This window comes from Lissotriton helveticus, chromosome 5_1 (assembly GCF_964261635.1).
Source record: "Lissotriton helveticus chromosome 5_1, aLisHel1.1, whole genome shotgun sequence".
Taxonomy (NCBI): domain Eukaryota; kingdom Metazoa; phylum Chordata; class Amphibia; order Caudata; family Salamandridae; genus Lissotriton; species Lissotriton helveticus.
In genome coordinates, this window is record NC_136065.1 from 1,958,485,690 (window position 1) to 1,958,511,789 (window position 26,100).

The 26,100-nt window shown below is 49.7% G+C and overlaps 1 protein-coding gene across 1 annotated transcript in view; it reads left to right on the forward strand.

Annotated features, from left to right (window-relative positions):
• Nucleotides 1-26,100, forward strand: part of LASP1 (LIM and SH3 protein 1) — a 659,855-nt gene that overhangs the window by 452,037 nt on the left and 181,718 nt on the right. The window contains exon 4 of the mRNA XM_078645624.1: nt 2,547-2,654. Coding sequence (XP_078501750.1) covers nt 2,547-2,654 — 108 coding nt within the window. The remainder of the gene's footprint in view (nt 1-2,546; nt 2,655-26,100) is intronic.

A 26,100-nucleotide genomic window follows, 5' to 3' on the forward strand; every position in this document is an offset into this window, starting at 1 on the left:
GAGGAGCCCTTCCGCCTCCAACGCCGCCGCTCCGGTCGGTAGTCGTCCACACTCGTCCGGGGCCTCCCGGGTGCCTTGTGGTCCGGCCGCTCCAGCAGCGACGCTTGTTCCGCGTCTCCTCCCTGCGATCGGTCACCTCCAGGGGAGGACCTCCGATAGGCCTTGGTCGCGCCCCGGGGCCGTCTCCGCCCCTCGTGTGACCACAACCAGGGGCCCCTCGGCACTTCCGGCGACGTCAGGCGCAGGCCGGGCGGCCGCCCACCGCACTGTGGATCCCGGCTTCCCTCGTCACACTCTCGCTGTGGGCCGCACGACTTCTGGGTCGGAGTTACGGCCGTTACCCCACTTTCTCGACGGTTGCGAGGGAGGCAGGGGAGGGAAGGACGACTCCGATCCTTCGACTAATCCCCTCTGAGGTCCTCAAGGCATATTTGGCAGGATTTTGCCCCGATCAGCGCCGGAGCTCTTGCGGCGCACGTCCATGCTCATGGCTTGCTAGCCACGCCCCCCAAATGGCTCCCAAGTTAATGGCATGGGTACTGGATATGACATACTGCTGAGGTCAGATGGGGATATACGGTAAAGGTATACGATCCAAATTACGCCCTGAAGACTTCTGGGATCCCCTATGCTCCCGTTTACTATCACAGTGCACAGAATGACTTGACAAGACCTCTTGTGTTTTATATGCTGTGAACCCCTCGGTCTGGTGTGACATGGGTTTACCTGCTTCTACTTTGGTGATGCAGGAAACTGCTACCGTGTCACCCCCCCCCTCTGCGCATGGAAACAGTCCACTTGGCAAATCACCAACACGAGGGGAGAGATGGAGGCAGTATTTCGCTGCCTGAGTAAGGGGGAATAAGGAAAGACTTTTAATTTTCTGCACTGGCTGTCGTGTGGGAAAGTGGAACGCCGTCCACCACTGTGTGGAACCATCACTGGATGTTTACGGAAAACCCCTCACTGTAGGGGTACCTGCGGCGGACCACATGACCCATAATGCAGCACTGGGAGCAGACGTGGTTTTTCAGAACTTTCCACCTGCGAGGCAGGTACAGGGTGTGACCACAGAATGGGAGTGGTGTCAGCTTCAAAAATCATCGAAGCAATGGCCCCTGTGTTTATTCAACGGACTGAAACGGGCACTGAAGATTCCTATCTAAAGGATGAAACGTGTCTGCCTAGCGTTTCAGAAATCAACTTGTCTGTTAGCGCTTTACATATTAAAAGCTACCTTGTTCCCCTGGAGTTGTTCACACTTTCTTCGGTATGCTGGTTGGAGAGAGACTGGTATGGGGATATATATATGTATATATGTATATGTATATGTAATATATATATATATATATATATATCTTTTTTTTCAGGGAGTGGAATTCCTATAGCCTGACGCCCACGACATTTTGTTTGGGGTCAAGGGCAACACGTTTTCATGTGTATTTTGTCCTTAGGACAAGTAGGTGCAACCCCCCTGCAACACAAACCCCTTGGCTGCCAGTTTACAGTACCACATTATGGATCAGGGAACTGCACTGTCTGCAGTTAAGGTAATATATTTGTCTATATGTTTATGCTGTTCAAACTTGTATTTATGGTCGATTAACTGAAAGCCTTTATTATTGGGGTGACTGCTCTTAAGTAAATGTTGTAAGCTCCGACAGTGGTTCCAGTATAAAAATGTGTACACACGTTTTCAGAGTTTAGCAAAATGAGGCTATGTTTAATACTCTCAGAATATTCCCCGATTTGATGCAAATATTTGCAGAATCTTGAAAGCAAGATTGATGATTCTTTTGCTTTCAAAATAAAATGTTCATTAAAAGATGAAAGCGGGGAAAAAAACATTTAGTTTGACTGCTGTACTATTCCTAGAAGGAATTTGTATCTATAGAAACTATGAATTGATGTATATATTTTTTCGCAGTACTGATTTTGATTATCGCCCGGGTAACCTGCTGCACTCTTGTCCCCAGATTGGAAGCTTCATCCTTGTTTTAACTGTAATTTGTTATGCCTATAAAGCCTAAAGGCATCCGTTGGCCTGAAACTTAACTGTTTCAAAATTTTAGTTATTTGTTCTGAGAGAGTGAAATTGCATAGCTTTTACAGAATCGTACAAGAGCGAAACTGAATGATTCAGCTGCTATTATTATTGGGTGCCACAGTGATGTAACACCCAAACCCAACTATCAGAAAAACTAAATTTGATGCAAATGTATGCAATGCTAGTTTTAGCTCATCAAGCTATTGTAAGGATAGCAAGGCTCTTCTTTACCAGGTAGTGAGAATATTACAACGAATGCCTACTTTGCTGGAATGCTCTTTTCTTTAACATTGCCTTGACAACTTTTTCTGTTTAATTCTACCTTGTTATCTAGTGGTTGCTAGGCAGGAAAGGAATTCGGCCAAAAATGTATTAGAAGATGAATTTATTGACATTAACAGTACTTCTTTATCATGAGAAGGTCTTTTCCCGGCCTCAAAACTCCCCACCCCCTTTGAGATGCCCATCTTTACTTTATATATTTTTTTTATGTACAAAGGTGCGTTACAAGGAGGACTTTGAGAAGAACAAGGGAAAAGGATTTAGTGTGGTGGCTGACACTCCAGAACTGCAGAGAATCAAGAAGACCCAGGACCAGATCAGTAATGTATGTGTGCCATCTGTTGACTCAGCAGTGACTTTCACATGTTGCCTCAAGCTCAGTGCTTTGTTTCTAGGTTGAATGTGAATGAAGATTGTACATGTTCCATGGGCTACAAAAGCTGAGTATGCATGGACTCTGTACGGAAAATCAAATGTCAACTTCTTGTTTTTGGTTGCATCTGCCTTAGCTCTGCCCCCTTCTGGATTTATTCTTCAGTAATTAATTGTACTATTAATTGTACTATTCATATTGTCCCCCTACTGACACCCCTTTGAGACATTGTTGTACGCTACAAATGTTTGCCCTAGTCTCTATAGGGTATATGGGCTTCCTCCTGTAGTCCGATATTATTAGCTCTGGAAATAGCAAGGTGCCAAAAATAAAATCTTTCCTGGAACTAATCTTTTTCCCTAAAGAAATATCCCATATAATTAGCATCTTGCTTGGCACGTTTTAGAAAGTTAGGTTATAATGAATATACTCAAAAGAATTATTTAAGCTTGTTGAAACAATTTTAATTAATGCTGTTCTTTAAATCAAGCTGTTTTCATGTATACGACTCATTGAAACGTTTTTAATGGTTAAGGTAATGTGAGCGCACAAATTGGGTACACTTGTCTGTTAATGAGACTGCAATCAAGCACAGTTGTGGAGTTATATATATTTAAGCTTAAGCCTTAGAGATACAAAGCATTTGGCTTCCAAGTATACTCTGCCAGATGCAACGTGCGCAGTAGGTTCATACCATTTAAACATCATTGACCTATATTGAAATAGCTTAGTCAGACGTGTGCACAAAATAAAATTTGTACGGTAAGCTAAAAGAGAAAACTGACGGGAATCAAATATTAGCTAGCATTCACGCCAAGAATTTTCAATTCTATTAAGGACATGGAGGCGAGGATTATGCTAGCTTTCTTTGCTGTGTAAATCACAGCAGCCAATAAAACATACAATTTAGTAAAACAAACTACATTGTCCATGATGCTTTGCATCAGCCACGCCTCCTTAGCCCTCCATAAGCGCCCTGGTTACTGTCCCATCATCCTCTTTCTTTGCTCAAACTGTATAAAAGTCGACTAAATCAACAATATTGACGAACATCCTCCAACATGGAAGTTAACAGGAAACCCAATTCCATCGAAAGACTTCAACTTGAAGAGATTTCTTATTCAGATTTCTTGTCTGCACCTAGGGAAAACAAACATGAACAACGCGCAATTTCTGCTTATTACTAGAACTCAGTACATTATCAGCGGGTGGGTAAGCATGAACAATCATTGTAACATAGCCGGGTGGGATAATCCTCGCCTCCGTGTCCTTAATAGAATTGAAAATTCTTGGCGCGAATGCTAGCTAATTTTTGATTCTATTACAGGACCGGAGGCTTCGGATTATGCTAGTTTAACGCTTTATCAAAAGCATATGTTATATCTCCCACTGACTTATAATAAAATTGCTTGAAAGTTGATTCAGACGACCAATCAGCACAACGCATAATGTCTTGAATGTTAGAGCCTAACATATAGGACTTTGATGCCATAGCACCACGCACAGAGTGTGCACAAACATTTGAATATCAATACTAGCTTCCTTCATAATATAGCAAAGCCAACTGGCTTAAAGGGTTTTTGCAAAGCAATTAGAAGTTGAGTAGAACCCTCAGGCCTCAATGGACGAGTACATTCCTCATAAGTTTTCAAACATTGGACAACACATAGTTTATCATTGCTAGGAAAAGCATTATATTCAATATGTAAATGTAAATTGATACTTGTATAGCGCACTACTCACCCGCAAGGGTCTCAAGGCGCTTGTACGAATACCGCTGTGGAACCCATCCTGGCTTTCCCTGTGAGGTGTCCACTCCTGGGCACCCCCAAGGTGGAGGCCAGGCATCCTTAGCGTTGTGGGGGCCGTTGTGGAGATTAAGCAAGCTATTGCCCAGAGTTGCAGAGTGGGACTCCATGATTGGAATAGGCACCGAGGCGAGAATTATTAGGTCCGTGGAATTTTTGAGCCCAAGACCCGCCGAGGCGGGGAATTGAACCCTGGTCCCGGGCTAGACCTCTGCATCAGGGTCTGCCGCTCTAACCATTGAGCCACACTTCTCCTGGAGAGCGTCTTTATACGACCTGTAATAGTAAAAGAAACTCCTTCCGGAGTAAATACTCTACCTGTAATTTCCAATGCACGGTCATCCGATGAACGTCTACAAGCTAACTGCTATAAAAGCATTGCTAACTTTGCAAACAACTGCTGTCTTGATAGGTTATTCGATGGCCAACTATTGAAGAGAGAAATGACTAAAGAGACATCCCATAAACCTGAATACTTAGGTTTGGGGGATTCACTACCCTTATGCCTTTAAGAAGTTTACATATCATAGGGTGCATACCAACCGGCCTCCCGTCCACCTGGTTATGCACCGCAGAAATGGCTGACCGAAAGTTATTCACTGATCTATAAGCCAAAATGCCTGCTGCCTTCTCTGAAAGAAAATGTACAATATTGGGTAAGCCTGCCCCCACGGGATCCAGGTGCCGTTCCATGCACCAACCCATCCAGCCTTTCCAGGCTGAAGAGTACCGTTTCCTAGTGGAAGGGGACCAAGCCTGCTTGATGAAGTCTGAAGCTGTCTCTGAAAACCCTGGCAATTCCCACTGTTGCCGGAAAGCCTCCATGCCATCAGCGACAGCCGCCCCGATAGAATCAGTCGATGCTGTTCTCAGTGAGGTCCCAGGGGTAGAGACTTCGACCATGGGAGCATCCTGGGAAGATCGCAGCTCATCTCCAACAGTACCGGAAACCATGGATGCGATCTTCACACTGGCGTCACTAAAATCACCTCTGCCTGTTGTCTGAGAATGTGAGATGTCACTCTCTTAAGTGAGAAGGAAAGGTGGGAATGCATAGTTCGCTGACCCCAACCAATCCTGAAGGAAGGCATCGTTCGCCTTTGCTGCTGGATCCGGCCTCCTACTGAAGAAGTTGGGAAGTTGTCGGTTCAGCCTGGCAGCAAACAAATCCGTCTGACACGGACCCCAAAGTTCCTGCAGCCATTGGAATATGCTCGGCAGTAATTTGCAATCGATGTAATCCCTGAGATGTCTCAAATTCCAGTCCGCTATGAGGTTGGACTGGCCTGGAATGTATTCCGCTATTACTGTTATCTGGCGAATTCAGGCAGTAATGCCAGAAATCCTTGGCAATCTCCACTAACCGAGACTCTCGTTCCTCCCAACTTGTTTATGTATCTCCCTGCTGACACGTTGTCCATCCTTAAAAGGATGCAGCAGGACGTCTGCTTGGGGAACAGAGTTCGAATCGCAAAGGAACCAGCTAGGAGTTCCAGACAATTTATGTGCAGTGACAGTTCCTGGGGAGACCACCTTCCGCCTGTGGAAACATCTCCGCAGCGTGCTCCCCAATCCAAACGACTGGCGCCGGATTCGATAACAACCTCGGGCTGCGAGCCGAAAATGGCTCTTCCGTTCCACGCTTCCACGTGACCCAGTCACCACCGCATCTCGTCTCTCACTTCCTGTGACAGGGAACCAGGTCTGTGTAAGCCAGACCCTTCTGTAGGTGTTGGATTTTGAGCCTCTGCAATGCTTTGTAGTTTAGTGGTCCCGGAAAAATCGCCTGAATGGACGATGCCAATAAACCCACTACTCTGGCAATAACTCTGAGGGAAACTACTTGCTTGCTGATAAGTGCCACAATCTTTCTTCAGGTCCTTGAGCTTCGCCTTGGGAAGACTCAGTTGGGCCTCCTGGGGATCTATCATAAATCCCAGAAACTCCGTCGTCTGCGACGGAGTCAGAGCCGATTTGGCATGGTTGATAACAAGCCCCAGACTCTGCAAGAGAGATGGTCATCATGAGGTGATACGAAACCAATTCTGGACTGTGAGCCATGATTAGGACATAGTCCAGATAAATAATCATTCGTACCCCTTCCTCCCGCAAATGTGCGACCACCAGCTTCATCACCTTGGTGAAGCGCAGCGGAAAGCCCGAAAGGAAGGGCCAAATACTCTAACCACCGACCTTTCCATTGAAATTGAAGGAAATGGCAGTGTGGAGGAAAAATGGGGATGGACAGGTAGGCATCCTTGAGGTCTAGTCTGACCAGCCAATCCCCTTGCTTTAACAGATCCACCAAAAGGTGTATTCCCTCCATTTTAGAATGATTGTAAACTATGTAATGATTGAATTCCCTCAAATTTAGGACCAGTCTGTGTCCGCCACCCTTCTTCTGGACCAGAAAGATATTGCTGCAAAAGCGGTGAGGCTTGCCGTTGCATAGCGCTATTGGGTGCTTTTGTAGCAATTCAGCTATTTCGGCGTCTATAAAAGTGCACTCTTGTTGGGGAAAAATGTAGAGGATTTGGGAGTGTGTCCTGACTGGGTGGCTCGTAAAATTCCAGTTAGAACCCCTGAACCGTCTGAATTACCCATGGATCCTGGGTACGGTTGGGCCAATTGTGTAGAAAATATTGTGCACGACTCGCCCAACGGTAAAAAAGAGACAAATCTGTCACACTCACCTGCGGAATTCTGTGCTTGGAAGACTGCTCTGTTGCCAACTCCGTGGAACCGGTGCCTGTTGAAGCGACGGCGAGTGGAGTAGAATGTGCCCCCTCTAGTAGAGTACCTCTCTCCTCTTCCGCGACCGTAGTCACCTCTGGGGGGGACCTTGGTTAGAGAAACGGCCTGTCGAGCGTCCCCTGCCTCGTCCGGCCCTGTTGAAAAGTCTTTGCTGAAATATGCGCTTGATTCCTGATTGAGCTTTATCAAGTGATGTGAAGGTCCCTACGTATTTCTACACCTCCTTCACAAAACGGTCTCCAAAGGGGTTGCCCTCAGCAAGGGGTCCTGGTCCTGTGCCGTTCCGTGGATATGGCACAATTGGCATTGCCCAGCAGGCAATGGCCCTCTGTGTCCATCCTGCGAGGATATCTGGATCCACTGGGGTCGTTGTTTCCTTGGCCACCAAGGCCATTTCCAGAATTTTTACGAGTGGGCTTACAACGTCAAGGAGCTTGTCCTGACACCCGTGCCAGGCGCAATCAATCCCTGTCTTTGTCAAACTTTTTTAGAAATGTAAGCAAACTAACATCTATTTCAGGAGTTTCCGCGACTTTATCAGGTAGGTCTGGTCGAGGGCATTCCGACCTAAGCCGGTTCCGTACCTCTTTATCAAATCCTTTCCGAAGGTTTTCATGCAAATATTCAGCGACCTCTGGCGCCGGGGCCCAGTCATATGAACTGGGATGTACAATATCGCTAGGATTAAAGGTGAAAGGGGTATTAGATGGATACTCCAGATTAGAAGAAGCAACTTTCTTGGCTTTCTTCTTGGGAGGGGCCTCTTCGTCAGTCGTGGTTGTATCGGTATCTGTGTTAGTGGTATCAGTATCCCCATAGACCCTATGTTTACTCTTCGCCTTGCCTCCCGTGGAGTCCTTCTGATCGCCACTAGTTGCTGGGGGAAGCGAATTTAGGGCACTAGCATGCAGCCATTGACTCTTTCACTGCTTCAGTAGCTGGTGGAGTAACATTACGTGACTTGTCCTTCGTGAACCCATGACACTAGGTAAAGCTTTCAAGCTGCTTAGTGATCTGTTTAAGAGCAGCTGCCATTGCTTGTTGCACAGTGTTGGATACTGTGCTTTCAATAGCCCTGTTCAGAGGATTGGACTGAGGCGTCCAGAGTCTCTACTATATTATCCTCAATGACAGTCTCTTGCTGTTCCTCATAATAGACATCCTCCTCATCCTCATAACGCACCCACTCTTCCATAGTAATATTACAGTGGGGCAGTGTAGATCTCAAAATAAGTATATACATATAGATAGATGGATATGGTGGGGGCCACCCCACTTGCACACAAAAGGTACTTATAAGTACCAAGCCCCCTCAGCAAAGCTGTACTCTGGTTATTCCAGCCTAATATAGGCGTAGGAGCCGAAATTCTAATGTCTCTGGAGCGTGTGCACACTCCTGCAGGGCAACTGTTATTGCAGCCAGTCAGGCGTTCTACCTCCACCAGTTTTTCCTACAAATGCGGCTGAAAATGCAAAACGCGGGCCGATCTCAGCGTACACAGCCCAACGCGAGCCAAAAACCAGCCCAATGGGTCGTGTGAGCTGCGCACATCGGACGGAAGCCACCCAGCTCCTGTGGTGTATACGGGCGATTAGGCAGCCCCAAACACCTGCGCCTGAAGCGTGCGACAGAAATCGGACGATTTTCGCTGCCCCGCGGCTCGGTACTCACGCCGAGAAGCTCGCAAATGAAACCCTAGTTCCAGTAGCGCTGGCAATCGGAGCGGAGCTCCCTCACACGGCGCGAAGCGCGCCCTTTACACATGCCTGAAAAAAGCAGCAAATCAGCATAAAAATACCTCACCAAGTAAGTTCTACGAAAATGCAATTAAATAAAGTCAAGTAACAATTTATATTGATAATACAGGTCTAAGCGCAGCGCGCTCTGTAAACTGTCATACAACCAATACATGGGTGATTATTATCGTGAAGAGTACTTATCTCTTGCTGTGAACAGCACAGAAAGAGGATGATGGAACAGTAACCAGGGCTCTTATGGAGGGCTAAGGAGGCGTGGCTGATGCAAAGCATCATGGACAATATAGTTTGTTTTTACTAAATTGTTTTATTGGCTGCTGTGATTTATACAGTAGAGAAAGAGATAGCATAATCCAAAGCCTCCGGTCCTGTAATAGAATCTTATTAAAGCATGAATACATTCTCACAGTGCTGAGGACTGGTGCGGTTTCAACATGTGTTTTTTGTCCTTTCTTCTCTACCTCTTATGTAACTGATCCTTCAGTTCTTGAAAACATAGAAGATGCTAGCAAGAATAAATACTTCATGGACTTTTACTCTCCATTGCTTAAATGCAAAAGCCAGGGTTTGTACAGCTGCATTGCTCATGAAGTCACGGTGACAGCTCACACATTTATACTCCAACAATAAATGTTAACATTGGCAATAGGATCAAAGTTAGTTAGGGTCTGTTGGATACCACGGACTTTGGATTAAGGTAATTTTTTTAATATGGATTTTCGGGTTAAAGATCGCAAACTATCAAATTCACATTGTATTTTTTGTTGTTGAGGATTCTTCATTATGGGTTCTTAAAACTAGCATTAATTATTGACAAAAGTTTTCAGGTGTTAACATTTTTTGGGATAGTCCGAGCAGCATCCCAGTACTAGCTAGACTACGGCAATAATAGCTGCACCAAGAAATAGTTGGTAAACTTAATATCCTGCAAATAGACTCTGCCAACCTGATAGGAGTTCTAAATTAATTAAATAAAGCCAATAACTCCACACATCTCTTCTAGTGGAAGACATGTTCTGCCCAGACTTTGTGCTTGTACTTGTGCTCCCCCCTCCACGTGCTCTCCCTGCCAGCTTCTACTTACCTTGGAGTGATCCTCTGGCCAGGCTAAGACCGTCCCGGACCTAGTGATCTTGCCTTGAGGCTCCGACCCTTCGCACTCTTCCTTTGTGCCTGGCCTTCTGCGCCCATTGTCGTGTGTTCCTTCTTTGTTGCTCTACCCAGGCCTTTTGTTCCTGGTCTCTTGAACTCGTTTTGCCTCTGTTCCTTTTGTACATGTTTTTCCTCTGTGCCTGTTTTGTCTTTTGTGCTCAATTTCAGCATTTTTCCTGTTCTTGTGCTTTCGTGTCTGTTTTGCGTGCTCGCTGTGCCCTCGCCCGTCCTGCACTCTTCCCGCCTCTCTCCTCCTCCTCTCCTGCTTCCATGTGCCATCTCCTGCTGCTTTCCCACCCCTCCCTAGCCCAACCCCCCTGTGTTTCTTCCCTCCTAGAATATAATGGCGGGTGCTGCGCAATCGTGCAAGAAAGACCAACAAGCAGCTCTCCACCCTTCTTGAGCAGCACCACCTCCTGCACTTCTCCCAATCAGGATTCTGCAGCAACACATCTTCACAGCATGGAGACTGCCCTTCTGGCAGCAACAGGTGAAATTTGACCATGGAGAGTGGAGAGCTTGCTGCACTTATTCTGCTCGACCTCTCTCCAGCGTCCGACACAGTCTCCCAACGCACCCTCATCTGAAAGAAACACGTTAGATTCCTTACCTTAGATTAACCCCGAGGCGTCAGACTGGATCTGGAAAGTTTTCGTCCGCAGTACCCCTGCTTGTCGGTAGGTGTCGTCTGCAGCTTTGCGTCCGTCGTCGGCGTCGTGATCGCCGGGATGTCGTCGTCGGGGTACTTAGACGCTGACCTTGCGCGCTGACGTCAGTTCTTTTTTTCTGCGTCAGCAAGCACAGATCCGGGAAGAGCGTACCCTTAGTCATTTTTTGACTAACTTTTGGACTTTTTTGGTCTATCTTTTTTCGACTCGACATAGACTCCTGGTGACGGTAGGGATGCCCGTTTTCAAGCCGTGTGACACCTGTCAGCGACTGATTTTGGTTACTGATCCCCACCGTTGGTGTCTCTACTGTCTAGGGGCAGACCATGATGACAAGTCATGCCCCGACTGCCGGGGCTTGACGTTGAAGGCTAGGCGGGAGCGTTCCCGTGAGCTGCTCGAGATCCGGCAGGTGGCTCCGCTCTGGTCGCCAATCTGAAGTCATCACCGTTTGTCGGGATACAAGTCCACGCACTCCAGTAAGTCGAGGCATGGGAAGAAGTTGTCGAAAGAAACACCATCGTTCTTCGACCGCCGGTCGCGTGACTCTGCCGAGGGCTCAGGTGGTGTCTGTGGCTTCGGCGAAGCCCGCGCAGTCGCATCCAGCCCCACACCCTCCGGTCCCTGAACTCGATGCGACTCTGGAGCAGATTTGAGACTTACTCGTTGCCATGAGGACTCTTTCTGCCTTCAGGCCCTGCGGGTTCCTGTGTTGCCGGCGGCTTTGGCACCGCTGGCGATTTCGGTCCTGGCGCCGCAGGACCCTATGGGATCCAGGCCTGGATCCCGGTCGATGCCAGTTGACCTTACGACTCCTCTGCTGGTGCCGCCCCCAGCAACGTCCTCTGACCCATCAACGCCGTCCCTGGTTTCAGCCCCGGTCCGACGTCAGAGCAGTGTTGCTCAGTGCCATTTCCGGCGTCGATGGGTGAGCCCTTCACCTATGACCCGGCACTGTCATTTATGCCTTTTTATCAGGACACCGATGAAGGGGAGGACTGGGAGGGGTCTGAGAACCCTCTGGCACAGCAGTGCCAGTTAAGTCTGGACTGGGCAGATGAGCTAGGGGAGGCCAGTGGTCTCGACACTTCGCCTGACACTGGGTTTCTCTCTCCTCCTTCTGTGGAAACAAAGGAGGGAGATACTTATGCTGTGGTGCTGCGCAAGGCAGCCAAGGCCCTGGGCCTTGAGCTTCCTGCAGCGACTGTGAGGACTAACCTCCTCACTGAGGTGCTTCAACCGCCAGTAAGCTCTTCGGAGCCTCTGCTGCAGTTCAATGAGGCCCTCACTGACGTTCTGATGGGCACTTGGTCCAAGCCCACCACAGTTCCTCCTTTGGATCGGAACGTAGCCCGGCACCACCGCCCTGCTCCGGGCGACCCCTGCTTTCTGTCCACCCACCCCACCCCTGAGAGTCTGGTTATCCAGGCATCCACGTCCCAAACCGGCTTCCTGACCGCACCGGGAATCCAAAAGGCCTGAACGGTTTAGCAAACTGTTTTCCTCCCTCAGTCTAGGGTTGCGAAGCAGTAATACTGCATGCCTTTTGGACCATTACACCCACTCTCTGGGATACGGTGGAGGAATTGCTGCCCCAGTGTCCGGAGGAGGCGGGGCACGGCTCGCCCAAGCTCTTGCTGAGGGGCAGGATGCAGCACGGTGCTCCATCAGATGTGAACTTGACACCAGGGACTCGCTGGGTAGAGCGATGGCAACGACGATGGCGATTCGTCGTCATGCCTGGCTGAGATCCACAAACTTTTTGGGTGTCTTCAGAGCACTCTCATGGACATTCCTTTTGATGGCCGACTCCTCTTTGGCGACAAAGCAGATAGTGTGCTGGAGCGCTTCAAGGACTCCAGGGCTACCGCCAAGTCCTTGGGCCTATCGGCCCAGAGCCAGAAAACTTTTGCTTTTCGCTCCTTTCGTGGCCACAGATGGGACACCCCTGCACGTTCCGCCGTGGCGGAGCGGGGGGACAGAGCCGGTCAGTCCACATCCGCTCCCGCAGCATCTGCCTCAAAGCCTTCCTAGTCCAAGCTTTCAGGCCCATTCCACGCCAGTGGGAGGCAGAGTTTGCCATCACCTGCTCCACTGGCGCACCATCACTACGGACAGGTGGGTGCTACAAATCGTCTGAAGGGGCTACTCCCTCCCCTTCAAGGCGGCCCCTCCTGCCAGGCCACCGCAGTACCACCGCATGTCAGAGGATCACTTGCAACTTCTACAGGAGGAAGTTACGGCCCTCTTGACCAAGGGGGCTATCGAGCATGCTCCTGGACCAGCAGTAAGATGGGGGTGTTACTCCCACTTACTTCCAAGAAGGGCAAATGGGGCCTACGCCCTGTCTTGGACCTCAGGAGCGTCAACAGCTTCCTACAGAAGGATGAATTCAAGATGCTGACGTTAGCTCAGGGTTTGGCTGCCCTGGAGACTGGATGGTAGCGTTGGACCTGCAGGCCCCTATTTCCATATTCCCGTCCTTCCGGCCCACCGGCGTTACCTGCGGTTCACGGTGGGCCACGAGCACTTTGTTTACCATGCTCCCCTTCGGCCTCACCAGTGCCCCTCAGGTGTTCACGATGTGATGGCGGTGGTCGCAGCTTATCTGCGCAGAATAGGGGTACCAGTCTTCCCCTATCTCGACGACTGGTTGTTGAAGGCGGGCTCGCCCCAAACAATCTTCTCTCACCTCAAGACTATGGTCGACCTCCTGCATTCGCTGGGGTTCTCCATCAACATGCCGAAGCCACACCAGAGTCCCTCCCAAAAGCTTTTCTTCATCGGAGCGGTTCTCGACTCGGGGCGGTTCTCGACTCGGGGCAGTTTCGAGTTTATCCTCCCGAGCAGCGGCTTTGGGATATTCAGGCTCTGATTCGATCTTTCAGCCTTTATCCCCTGTTTCGGTCAGGATAACCCTACGGCTGCTGGGTCTGATGGCCTCCTGCATCCTTCTGGTACATCACATCAGGTGGCGGATGCTGGCTCTGCAGTGGGACCTGAAGTTCCAGTGGGCACAACATCAGGGCAACCTGTCTGACCACGTCCTTATCTCGGAGGGCACTGCGAGACTGTTGCAGTGGTGGCTCATGGACCGCGATTGGGTCAGTGGCAAATCCCTCTCCCCCAACCGAAGCACCCAGTGGTGATGGATGGGTCCCTCCTGGGATGGGGGGCCACATGGGAAGAGGCGGAGATCAAAGGCCTCTGGTCTCCGGCGGAGTCCCGGCTCCATGTCAACCTTCTGGAGCTGCGGGCGATCCGACTTGCACTGAAGGCATTCCTTCCCTCTGTCCGGGGAAGTGTAGTGCCGGTGTTCATAGACACCTGTACTAACGCAGCCGTCTTTGCATGATAGATCACGAGTGGCGTCTGAACTCCGACGTGGCGCAAGGTCTCTTTCAGCAGTGGGGAGAGCCTTTGGTTAGATCTATTCGCCACCGAAGAGAATGCGCAATGTCATCAGTTCTGCGCGTTGGAGTTTCCAAGGCGGCATTCGCTCGAAGATGCTTTTCATCGCGGGTGGAGTTGCGGTCTGTTTTACGCCTTTCTGCCTATACCACTTCTGCCCAGAGTGCTGAAGATCAGGTGCGACCGGGCCCAAGTCATCTTTGTGGCTCCAGCTTGGGCACGAAGATACTGGTATCCCGAGCTACTCAGTCTGTCAATCGATCCCCCGATCCGACTGCCTCTTCAGGAGGATCTTCTGTCACAGCAACAGGGGACGGTCCTCCACCCGAACCTGTCTAGCCTCCACCTCCATGCGTGGAGATTGAGCGGCGACAGTTAATGCCATTTGACCTGCCTCCTGAAGACTGTGATGTCATTCTGGCAGCCAGGCGTCCCTCCACAAAAACGGTCTACGCCTGCAGGTGGAACAAATTTGTGGCATTGTGCACAGCAAAGGCTGTGGATCCCCTTTCCGCCCCTCTTTCTGAGGTTCTCCTCTTTCTTCTTTCCCTGGCCCAGCAGGGCTCTGCTCTGGGCACCATCAAGGGATATCTTTTAGCTGTTTCAGCCTTCTTGAGGCTTCCTGATCAGCCTTCTCTCTTCAAGTCCCCTGTTGTAAATAGATTCTTGAAAGGCATTACTCGCATGTTTCCTCCTGTTCCCTTCGTAATGCTTCAGTGGGACTTGAATCTGGTGTTAACCTATCTGATGTGTGCTCCGTTTGAGCCACTCCATAACTGTCCTCTTCGCCTTCTGACTGTCAAAACTGCTTTCCTGGTTGCCATCACCTCTGCCAGAAGTGTGAGTGAGCTCCAGGCACTTTCTTCTAAGCCTCCTTTCCGTCCATCCAGACAAAGTTGTTCTGAGGACTTGTCCTTCTTTTCTACCCAAGGTGGTTACTGCCTTTCACATCGGCCAGCCCATTACCTTGCCCACCTTCTTTCCGCCTCCGCATCCTTTGAAAGAGGATGAGATGCTCCACCGTCTGGACCCAAAACTTGCGCTTTCCTTTTACCTGAACCTTACACAACAGTTCTGTGTGGACGACCAAAATTTTTTTGGCTATGTGGGCGCTAAGAAGGGACAGGCGGTGCACAAACGGACCATCTCTCGGTGGGTCGTTTTGTGCATCAACGTCTGTTATTCCTTGGCTAAAAAGGATCCTCCTAAGGGTCTGCGTGCCCATTCCACTTGTGCCACGGCGGCTACCCCTGCCCTGGGGACGGGGAGTCCTTTTGCAGGACATTCGTCAGGCAGCTATATGGGCCTCGCTGCACACGTTTGCCAAGCACTACTGCCTCGACAGCCAAGTCCGGAGGTATGGCTTCTTTGGCCGTTCGGTTCTCCAGGACTTTCTGGTGTGATCTTGGTTCGCAGACCCACCACCGGGGTTGGTATTGCTGGGGTATCTATTCTAAGGTAAGGAATCTAACGTGTTTCTTTCAGATGCACAAGTTACTTACCTTCGGTAACGATATATCTGTAAGAAACAGTAGTTGGATTCCTTACCGCCCCACCCATCCTCCCAGTTCTGCAAACCGATATCTAGAGTTAAGGTCATCCCTTTCAGTGCCCTAGTTTCATGGCACCAGTGTGTTTCTTGCATGGCTCTGCATTCCTGCTGCGGAAAACTATGTACAGAACTGACGTCCGCGCGCGAGGGCTGCGTCTAAGTACTCCGTCATCCTGGCGATCACGCAGTCCCGCAGATGACGCCTACCGACGTGCATGGTTTCCGCATCAAGTCTGACGCCGGGGAGTTATTCTAAGGTAAGGAATCTAACTAATGTTTCTTACAGATATATCGTTACCGAAGGTAAGTAACTTGTACATCGCCATACATCAGGAATCAGAACTCTCCCTAAGTTGGATCACCTTCTTCCTGTCCAACAGGACACAACGGGTCACACTCCCTACTTTCACCAACGAACTCAAGCAGCTCGTCTGGAGTTCACCAGGGCTCCTCCCTCATTTCAACCCTGTTTAACCTTATATGCAACGGTGGGCGTAGTAGGGCTACGCGAAGCTTCGTGAAGTGGGGAGGGCGCTACGGCCACCCACACACTTCGCGTAGCACCACTACGCGCCGCCCGCCTCCCTCCCGCCCTCTTCTACATGGTTCTATTACTTTAAAATACATTTGAAAGTACATTAAAGCACTTACCGTCTGTGCTGCCGCGTCCTGGGGCTCCATCTTGATGACGCAGCGAGTTCTTCTAGCCAAATGCGCGGGCGCCAGCGCATGCACATTTCTTGAGAGAAATGCGCGGGTGCCCGCGCATGCGCATTTTGATGGAAGAACTCGCCGCGTCATCTGAAGATGGAGCCCCAGGACGCTGCATAGACGGTAAGTGCTTTAATATCTTCAAATGGCTCCCCGTGCTTTAATGTACTTTAATATATTCAAATGGCTCCCCATACACACTTGATGCATGGTCCGCCGAGCCTTAATCACCAGCAGACTCTACTACAGCAGCGCCATATATGTCAGCATCTCCAGCCAACTCCCACAGAGCATCCAAACCATCCAGAACACTGGTGCCAGACTCATTCTTGGCATCTCCAGAAGCACACACATCATGCCCTGCTAAGCGAAGCTATACTGGCTTCTCATCCAGAAAGGCTTCAAATTCAAGCTTCTCATCCACGCCGTCAAAGTCCTCAAACTCAGGACCACCTTACGTCAACATCCGACTCTAACAACCTTCCAGACATCTATGCTACACTTCTCTCCCTCAAATGAATCCTCAGCAAGACAGTTGGCTGTGCTTTCTTCATTGCTGTCAAATGCTGGGACTGACTACCTCTGCATACCTGGACCACCACTCCACTACTTGACTTCTGCAAGAAGCCGAAGACGTGTATGTTCAACTAGGAGCACCTCCATACCTACGCTACTGCTCTGGTTTCTGGATACCCTCCCGGGATAAGCTGCACCATACAAATCTGCATAACATGAAGGTGGCAGACCCGACGGGCCTCAACGGACCCTCCGCCTCGATGGTACTTGGCATCAGTAGGCACCCTCGACTGGTGTTCTACACCTATCCCCCACTCTTACGGAACCGTCAGGCTGCAGATGTAACCGGGCAGGAGCTGCTGTAGAAGCCATCTGTTGATCTTCGGCCTGTTGCTGATGGGAGCGTCTGGGCTCCGATTTTGATCTGCTGCTCATCTGGCTCGAGGTAGTGGACCCTTGGCAACCGGGCCTCTACCGCTGCAGTCAGATGCCCGAGAGGCCATATGCAGGTAGGATTGTCTGAGGCTCAGATTGTGATTGGCTGCTCACCTAGCCTGAGGCTGCAGCTGGGCCTTTTGTGATCAGGCCTCTCCCTCCTCAACTTTACCTCTGGAGTTGCTGGAGGACGCCAGCTGTGCCACGTGCACCACGGCATGCCTTGAGGCTGGGGCACTGTGCATGCAGCACAAGTTCGTTGGCAAGCCCACTGCAGGAGTACTGAGACCGGGGCCCCTGTGGGGCGCAAGTGTTACGATGTGGTCATGCACTGCCCCCAGGAATGGGTGGAGGCCTGATTTCTCTCTCTCCCTGATTACCCAGGCCGGTTACTTGAATCCCAAGAAGGGGCCCTTATGATGCTTAGAGTGCCCCTCCTCGCTGCTGTTTGGAGGTCTGTTTATTCCCTGCATTTGAACATTTATTGGCCCTGTGGTATTGCCCGCCATCTTGTGGGTGCCAGCCCCCCTGGCTTCGTTAGGTATCTTCTCCAAAATGGTCTCCCCTGTCGAACCATGAACACAAAGGAGGGACTCCCACGAACCTCCTCACTGGATGAGCAAATGCTTCAGTCATCTTGGAACGGTGGTGGTCAGTCACTAGTCCTGGACTTCTTTTCCATACTTGTTCGCTGGTTCACCTCTGGTGGCTAATAGTACCTCCTTTTTGGTCCTGATCTTTTTGTCATCTACACTCCTGGGTCTCGGCTTAATGTGTAAGGCCTCCCTACGAGCCTCCCCACTGGATTTGTTAATATGGCGGCCATCTTAGAACGGTTTGGATTACTACTGGTTCTGACCTTCTCGTCTATGCTTGTCTGCAGGATCCCCTTTGTTGGCCAATAGATCTTCCTTTTTGGCACTGATCTTTTGGTCTTCTACGCTCCTGGGGCTCCCCCAGTTCGGTAGGCCTCACTGAGCTGAATGTGGTTTCCTTAGTTCTCAGTTTGTGAGGTCACTCGCTTACACTCTCCCTCTTCTCCACCCTCCACCGCACTACTCTGGCCCTCTACTACTCAACATCATGGATACTAACTCTGTTTAAGTTAATTCCTACTGGCCTCAATGCATTTTTATTCATTTATTTATTTATTTATTTTAGTGTTTTATAGAGCGCAAACTTAACCCGTGAGGGTATCGGAGCGCTTTACATGATATACAGAGGTGAACAAAGTCTAAAGTGCAGAAATCTGCAAAACTATACAAAAGGTTTGCGAGGGGCAGGGTGTTGAGAACATAAGGGGAATACAAATGTATGATTGCAATCATAGTTAAAGACAGTAAAAACAAAGGCCCCACATATTCTCTGTGGGAAAAGTTGGTGATCTGGGGAAGAAGCGATAGTCTTAGATTCATCAGGCACAGTGTGGTGGTTGAGGGCAGGCATTAGACGAGGAATGTACCCATGAGGAAGGTTTTGACCTTCTTGAAACGTGCTAGAAAAAGGATTCTTTTGATGGCGGTGGGAAAGCATTCCAAATTCTTGGTGCTGCCTGGGTGAACACCCTATTGTAGGTTCTTTTTTTCTGAAAAAAGGCGGGTTGGAGTAAGGTTTCTAGGGGACCGGGAGTTCCTGCTTCCTCCAGATACCACTAGTTTCTGTACCAGATAAGCAGGGGAGTTTGAGTATAGAGCCTTGTGTGTAATGCATGCCAGTTTCAACTGAATTCAGGCCTCTAGAGGGAGCCAGTTCAGCGCTTTCGTATGTGCAGAGATTTGGTCGAATTTCCTGGTGCCGATGAGTAGTCTGGCGGCCGCGTTGAGGCAAGCTTTTAAAGGTGCTAGGGAGATCTTGGGTAGACCAGTAAGGGTGGAACATCCATATTCCAGTCTAGAGATGACTAGTGCTTGAACTGACATTTTTAAGTCCGGAGCATCAATGAAAGGTTTCAGCTTCCATAGGTAGCTCAGGTGGAATCTAGCTGCTTTAGCCATCGAGTTAATGTGGTTTTGCATGTTCAGGTTACAGTCGAGGATTATGCCCAGGGATTTGGCAGAGTCCACAATGGTCGGCAGGCAGTTTAGGGCTGTGATGGCCTTGATCCATATCTGAATCTCTGGTTGGCTTTTGAAGGGGAGATTAGGAGAAATTCATTGAAAGTTGATGTGCTGATTTAGTTGTTGTTGTACACACTTCTCCAATATTTGACTAATAGCGGGATATTGGAGATAGGTCTAAAACTGTCGGGGGAGGCTGGGTCCAGTGATGGTTTTTTAAAATAGGGATGACTTGGCTTTCATGGGGTCTGGAATCGAGCCCTGCTGGAGAGAGGCGTTTATTTTTGCAGTCCAGCAATAAACAATGGATTGGGAGGCAGCAGTGAGGCAGTTGGAAGGTAGCGGGTCATTAAAGTGGTTATTTGGGTTTAGGGTAGAGCGCATTTTGGAGATGGAGTCTTAGTCATAATATTCTAAGTCAGTCCAGCGGGCTTGATTTTTAGGTGAGGCCAGAGGTGCTAGTGCGGAAAAAGGTAACTGCAAACACAACAATGATGGACAGAATGTGGATCAATGTCACACATTCACCCCAGTCCAAAGATCTGGGCCTAAATCCATCGTTTTTCCACTCCACACCACCCTGGGTTAGACAATGGCAATATGCAAATCAGCGCTGACCCTGTGCCCCATGGGAACAGTCCAGTCCGAACTACAAAAGCCATGTCCTTCCCAGAACGGAAACAAGCATCCGAGGACCGGCCCGGTTTCGAGGTAACACCTCTCTTCAGCCCGGCTAGCTTGATTCCAGTGGTGTGGAGTGCCTGGGACTCACGTCTGAGCATCCCCAGTACACTTAGAGCGGTAACTGCAAACACAACAATGATGGACAGAATGTGGATCAATGTCACACATTCACCCCAGTCCAAAGATCTGGGCCCAAATCCATCGTTTTTCCACTCCACACCACCCTGGGTTAGACAATGGCGATATGCAAATCAGCGCTGACCCTGTGCCCCATGGGAACAGTCCAGTCCGAACTACAAAAGCCATGTCCTTCCCAGAACGGAAACAAGCATCCGAGGACCGGCCCGGTTTCGAGGTAACACCTCTCTTCAGCCCGGCTAGCTTGATTCCAGTGGTGTGGAGTGCCTGGGACTCACGTCTGAGCATCCCCAGTACACTTAGAGCGGTAACTGCAAACACAACAATGATGGACAGAATGTGGATCAATGTCACACATTCACCCCAGTCCAAAGATCTGGGCCCAAATCCATCCGGAAGGGGTTGAGAGTAGGTGGAGGTACTAAGTTCAATTTCTAATGCCATGATTTTATCAGCGAAGAAAGAGGAGAATTCCTCTGTGGATATTTGAGATTTGGGGGATTCTTTTGGTGTTTTAGCCAGTTTATTAGATTGGTGTTTGACCAGCTCCAAGAGATTACGGGTTCTGTTCTTTGCGTACCCCATTTCCGATCTGAAATATTTTTTTTTTAAATTTATTTTAATTGAGGATGTGCTTGTTGTAGGAGTTTCTCTCCTGGCGGAGAAGTTTTAGATGCGTAGCAGAGGGGTGTTTTCTCCAGTTTCTTTCAGTTTGCTGTGGGATCTCCTCTCCCATGTTGAGGGAACCAGTGAACCAGGGGTTCCGGTCTTTGATTTGTGTTTTTTAGTTTTAGAGGGACTAGGTCATCCAGAATCATTGATATAGATGACGAGTAATGCTCATTTAGGTCGCTGACCGCGGTTATGTGGGTGGGGGGGAGGGAGGTCAGGATTGCAACGAGCCTCCAATTCCATAAGGTCGAGGTTTTTAGTGCATCTGGTCCAGCGTTTGGGAATCACCGGTTGCGGTGTCATAGTCTTGCGGGTCCCAAGTAAAATGAAGGAGATGGAGTGGTGGTCATACCTGTCACATGGGTCTATGGAGATAAGCTTGAAGGAGGATTCCTTAGAAATGATCCAGTCAAGGATGGCCCCTTTTGAGGGGGTTGGCAGAGAGCAGGCTTGAGTCAGGGCTTGGTCGGTTAGGAGGTCTTTGATGGCGTTGACGTAGGGATATTTAGTGTCCTTCCAGTGCAGGTTGAAATCACCCAGGAAAATCTCTTTGGCATTGGAGGAAATCTTAGTTGTGATTTCCAAGAGGTGATCGGTGAAAGAGTCGTTGGAGCCTGGAGGGTGGTAAAAAAATGTGCAAGTTGCAAAGATGTAATGAGTTGCTGCAAATGGAGAGTGCGAGGTATTCGCAGGAGTCCGTGGTGTCCGCCAAGAGTTACGTGACATGAAGGGAGGATCGGTAGATGCAGGCAATGCCTCCTCCTTTCCTGTTGGAATGTCTGTCCAGTCTGGCGATGTTGTTATTGGGAGGGACTAATAAGTCCAGGCAAGGGGAGGAGTATAGCTAGGTCTAAGTTTTTGTTCAGGATGAGGTCCACAATATAAGTGGCATGCTTGACTGCTGAACGGCAATTAAGAGACCAGATAAGGTGGGGTCTGGGGGGATGTTGGGGGTCTGGACGGTCGGGACTACAGGCGTGAGGTTGCTTTTCTTCACACTTCTGTTATTGAGGGTAGGTGGCCTGTTTGGGTTGATTGTGACTGTGCTGATGGGGTGTCCAGGACTCGTATCTAGTGGACAAGGGATGGCTTGGGCAGAGTTGTGGTCTGAGGATGGCTAGGATTTAGTTTTCCTTAAGGTCTAGAGGATAAGAGGTGGCGGTGGTAGAGTTGTAGGAGAGTGCGAGAGGTCAGGATTCATCCTCTGAGAGGTGCAAGGTTGTTAGCGTGGGCGAAGATGTCTGAGGTAGCGGGAGTGGTTGCTTGGGAGGCTCGGGATCGTGGGGGTAGGTATGAGGTGACTGGAGGTTAGCAAGGGAGAGCTCGGCCAGGTGAAGGAGATTCATATGGTCCAGAATGGAACTATGGATGCTCTGGGTTAGTTTAGTCGCTCTGGAGTGCAGAGTTTCGAGATCAATATGAGCTGGGGGTGCTAGAGGGCAAGGGGGCAAAGGTACAGGAGCAGTCCAGGTGGCATGTAAGGGTGGAAGGGGAGATAGGTTGGTTTGAGGTCTGGGGCCGACTCTGTTGGAGGTGCTGGTGGACGAGCTATAACCGTGAGGGTGATCAGTGTTGGGAGCCATAGGAGGTTTAGTTTGGACGGAGTCCGGGGTCATTGGGAGCGTACTAGTCTCCCTGTAGGTGGGGGGCGCTGGGAGGGAGGGAATTAAGGGTATAGGGGAGCGTCCGTAATCTGGGTGAGTAGACATGCTGGGGGGATAGAAAGAACTGCAGTGGGAGCCCTGGGGGGCGGGGGGGGGTTAACTGGTGGCTGGGCTCAATAGGCTGGCAGGACGGTGAGTCATTGGTGCAGGTGATAGTTACCATATTTGTGTGTGCACATGGTTTTTGAGGAGGATGAAAAGGTCTGCGAATGTATTAAGATTATTGGTTGAGGCTTGGATCAGAACTATGCCATTTATGTAGAGGGTGATGGTGAGGTCCGCTCGTAGGGTAGAAGAGGGAGCAATTGTGTTTGGTGCCGTAAGGAATGTTTCTGGTTGAGCGAACGTTAAGAAGGTGCGCCAAGTTTTTGCGCCAGGTGCGGTTCTTCTGGAATATAAGATAAGGTCATTTATGCAAATGCCACTGTCCGCGTTGAAGCGCAGGTCGGATATCAGCATCTTGGGGTGGGTTTTTAGGGTGGCATGCTTGAAGATTTACTGGCGGTTTTGGAGAGGTTGGGGGGGTAGACCAGCATGTAGGAATTTTCCCCTGAACACGTCAAGACAGGACATGCCATGATCGTTCGGGAATGGCACTAATGTGAGTAGTGGGGTAAAGTGATTTTAAGGAGGTTTTTGGGTGAGCAAAAATGAGTCATGAAGGACCCTAGTGTAGTTGGGGTCAGATGAAGTTGTGACCTACACTATAAATTAGGTGAGACTACAGACCTAGCATTGTAAACTGTGATGTTGCACAATAAAGATTTAGGCAAAGTTTTGAGGCAGTGCCATCTTAAGGTCAGGCACTGTGAGGAGAGTCAGGTTGTGTTGGATCGTCGCCATTTTAGAGTCTGGCATTGATTGGCATATAGTGTACAGGCGAAAATGAACAGGTAATCTTCAAATCGCAGCACACACTCGAGGGCAGAAATGCATTAAAATTTTTATTTTTTTTGGTGGCGTTTGTAGATCTGCTTCAATTAGTCAAGTCAAGTCAAAGAATTTATATAGCGTACTACATACCCAGAGGGTCTCAAGGCGCTTAGGGAGGGCAGGAGGATTATTTGTCAAATATCCACGTTTTAAGTTGCTTTCTGAATGCTAGGTGGTTCTGGGTAAGGCGAAGGTAAGTGGGGAGTGAGTTCCATGTTTTAGCTGCCAGGTATGAGAAGGATCTGCCTCCCATGGTGGTCTTGTTGATGCGAGGTACAGTGGCGAGGGCTTGGCTGGAAGAACGTAGTTGGCGGGAGGGGGTGTAGAAGGACAGTCGTGAGTTGAGGCATTCTGGTCCGATGTCGTAGAGTGATTTGTGTGCGTGGGTTAGCAGTCGGAAAGTGATCCTCTTATTGACGGGTAGCCAGTGGAGGTCTTTCAGGTGACCAGAGATGTGTTCGTTACGCGGGATGTCTAATATGATCCTGGCTGAGGCGTTTTGGATTCGTTGGAGTTTCTTCTGGAGTTTAGCGGTAGTACCTGCGTAGAGGGTGTTTCCATAGTCCAGTCGGCTCGTGACCAGAGCATGGGTGACTGTTTTTCTGGTTTCGGTGGGGATCCAGCGAAATGTTTTTTTGAGCATGCGAAGAATGTTGAAGCAGGATGAGGAGACGGCGCTGACTTGTCTGTTCATTGAAAGTGAAGAATCCAGGATAACGCCTAGGTTCCGTGCGTGGTCTGTCGGGATGGGTGCTTTTCCAAGGGCTTTCGGCCACCAAGAGTCGTCCCATGCAGAGGGGGATGTACCTAAGATGAGGACTTCTGTTTTATCTGAGTTCAGTTTCAGACGGCTGTGTTTCATCCATTCGGCAACTTCTTTCATTCCTTCGTGTAGGTTAGTTTTGGCTGTGCTGGGGTCATTGGTGAGAGAAAGGATCAGTTGCGTGTCATCCGCGTAAGAGATGATGTTGAGGTTGTGTTGGCGGGCGATGACCGCGAGGGGGCTCATGTATACGTTGAAGAGGGTGGGACTGAGTGAGGATCCTTGTGGAACGCCACAGATGACTTCAGTGGCCTTGGACTTGAATGGTGGAAGGCGGACTCTCTGGGTTCTTCCGGTGAGGAACGAGGTGATCCATTCAAGTGCTTTTCCTTGTATTCCGATGTTTCTGAGGCGTTGTAAAAGGGTGCTGTGGCAGACTGTGTCGAAGGCTGCAGAGAGGTCGAGGAGGATGAGGGTGACTGTGTCTCCATTGTCCAGTAGAGTTCGAATGTCGTCTGTTGCTGCGATGAGGGCGGTCTCAGTGCTGTGTTTTGCTCGGAAGCCGGACTGTGAGGAGTCGAGGGATTTGTTGGCTTCGAGGAAGGCGGCGAGCTGGTTGTTGACAGCTTTCTCGATGACTTTGGCCGGGAAAGGAAGGAGCGAGATGGGGCGGTAATTTTTGAGTTCGGTGGGGTCCGCTGTGGGTTTTTTCAGAAGGGCGGTGAGTTCAGCGTGTTTCCAGCTTTCCGGGAAGGTGGCGGAGTTGAAGGAGCAGTTGATGACGTCTCGGAGGTGCGGTGCTATGGCGGAGTCTGCTTTGTTGAAGATGTGGTGAGGACATGGGTCTGTGGGGGATCCTGAGTGGATGGAGTTCATCAGGCGGATGGTGTCCTCAGTGGAGATTGGGTTCCAGTCGTTAAGGGTGTTCAAGGGGGGAGAATGTTCAGCATATGGTTGGGTGGGTTGGTCTCCGGGTTGGTTGTCGAAGCTGTTGTGGATGTCTGCAATTTTGTTGTGGAAGAATAAAGTCAGGGAGTCGCAGAGGGCTTGAGAGGGGGTGATGTCATTGGAGTTGGCCGAGGGATTGGTAAATTCCTTGACGATGTTGAAAAGTTCCTTGCTGTTGTGGGCGTTGTTGTCTAGTCGATCCTTGAATGCTGTTTTCTTGGCCTTTCGGATTAGTTGGTGGTGTGTGCGGGTGGCGATTTTGAAGGCGTCCTTGGAGCTAGTGGTTGGGTCTTTTTTCCAGGCCTTTTCAAGGGAGCGGCAGAGTTTCTTGGACTTCTTAAGATCATCATTGAACCATGAGGCCTTCTTGCTGCCAGGTTTGCGTTGACGTTTTTTCAGTGGTGCTAGGATGTCGGCGGTGTTGGATAACCATAGGGTGAAGTTGGTGGCGGCTTGGTCTGGGTTAGAGGAGTGGGCTGGGGTGTTTAGAAGGAGCGATGAGGAGATCTGGTCGATGGTGATTTTGTTCCAGTTTCTTTGCAGAGTTGGTTGGGGGTGGTTGATGGGTTTCGGCTTGTTGTAGGTGAAGTGAACGCAGCTGTGGTCAGTCCAGAGGAGATCCGTAGTGTGGCTGAAGGCGATATGATTGCTGGAGGTGAAGATAGGGTCGAGTGTGTGACCTGCGATGTGGGTGGGGGAAGTGACCAGTTGTTTAAGTCCGAGGTTGGCGAGGTTGTCCAAGAGGGTGGTGGTGTTGCGGTCGTTGTTCTTTTC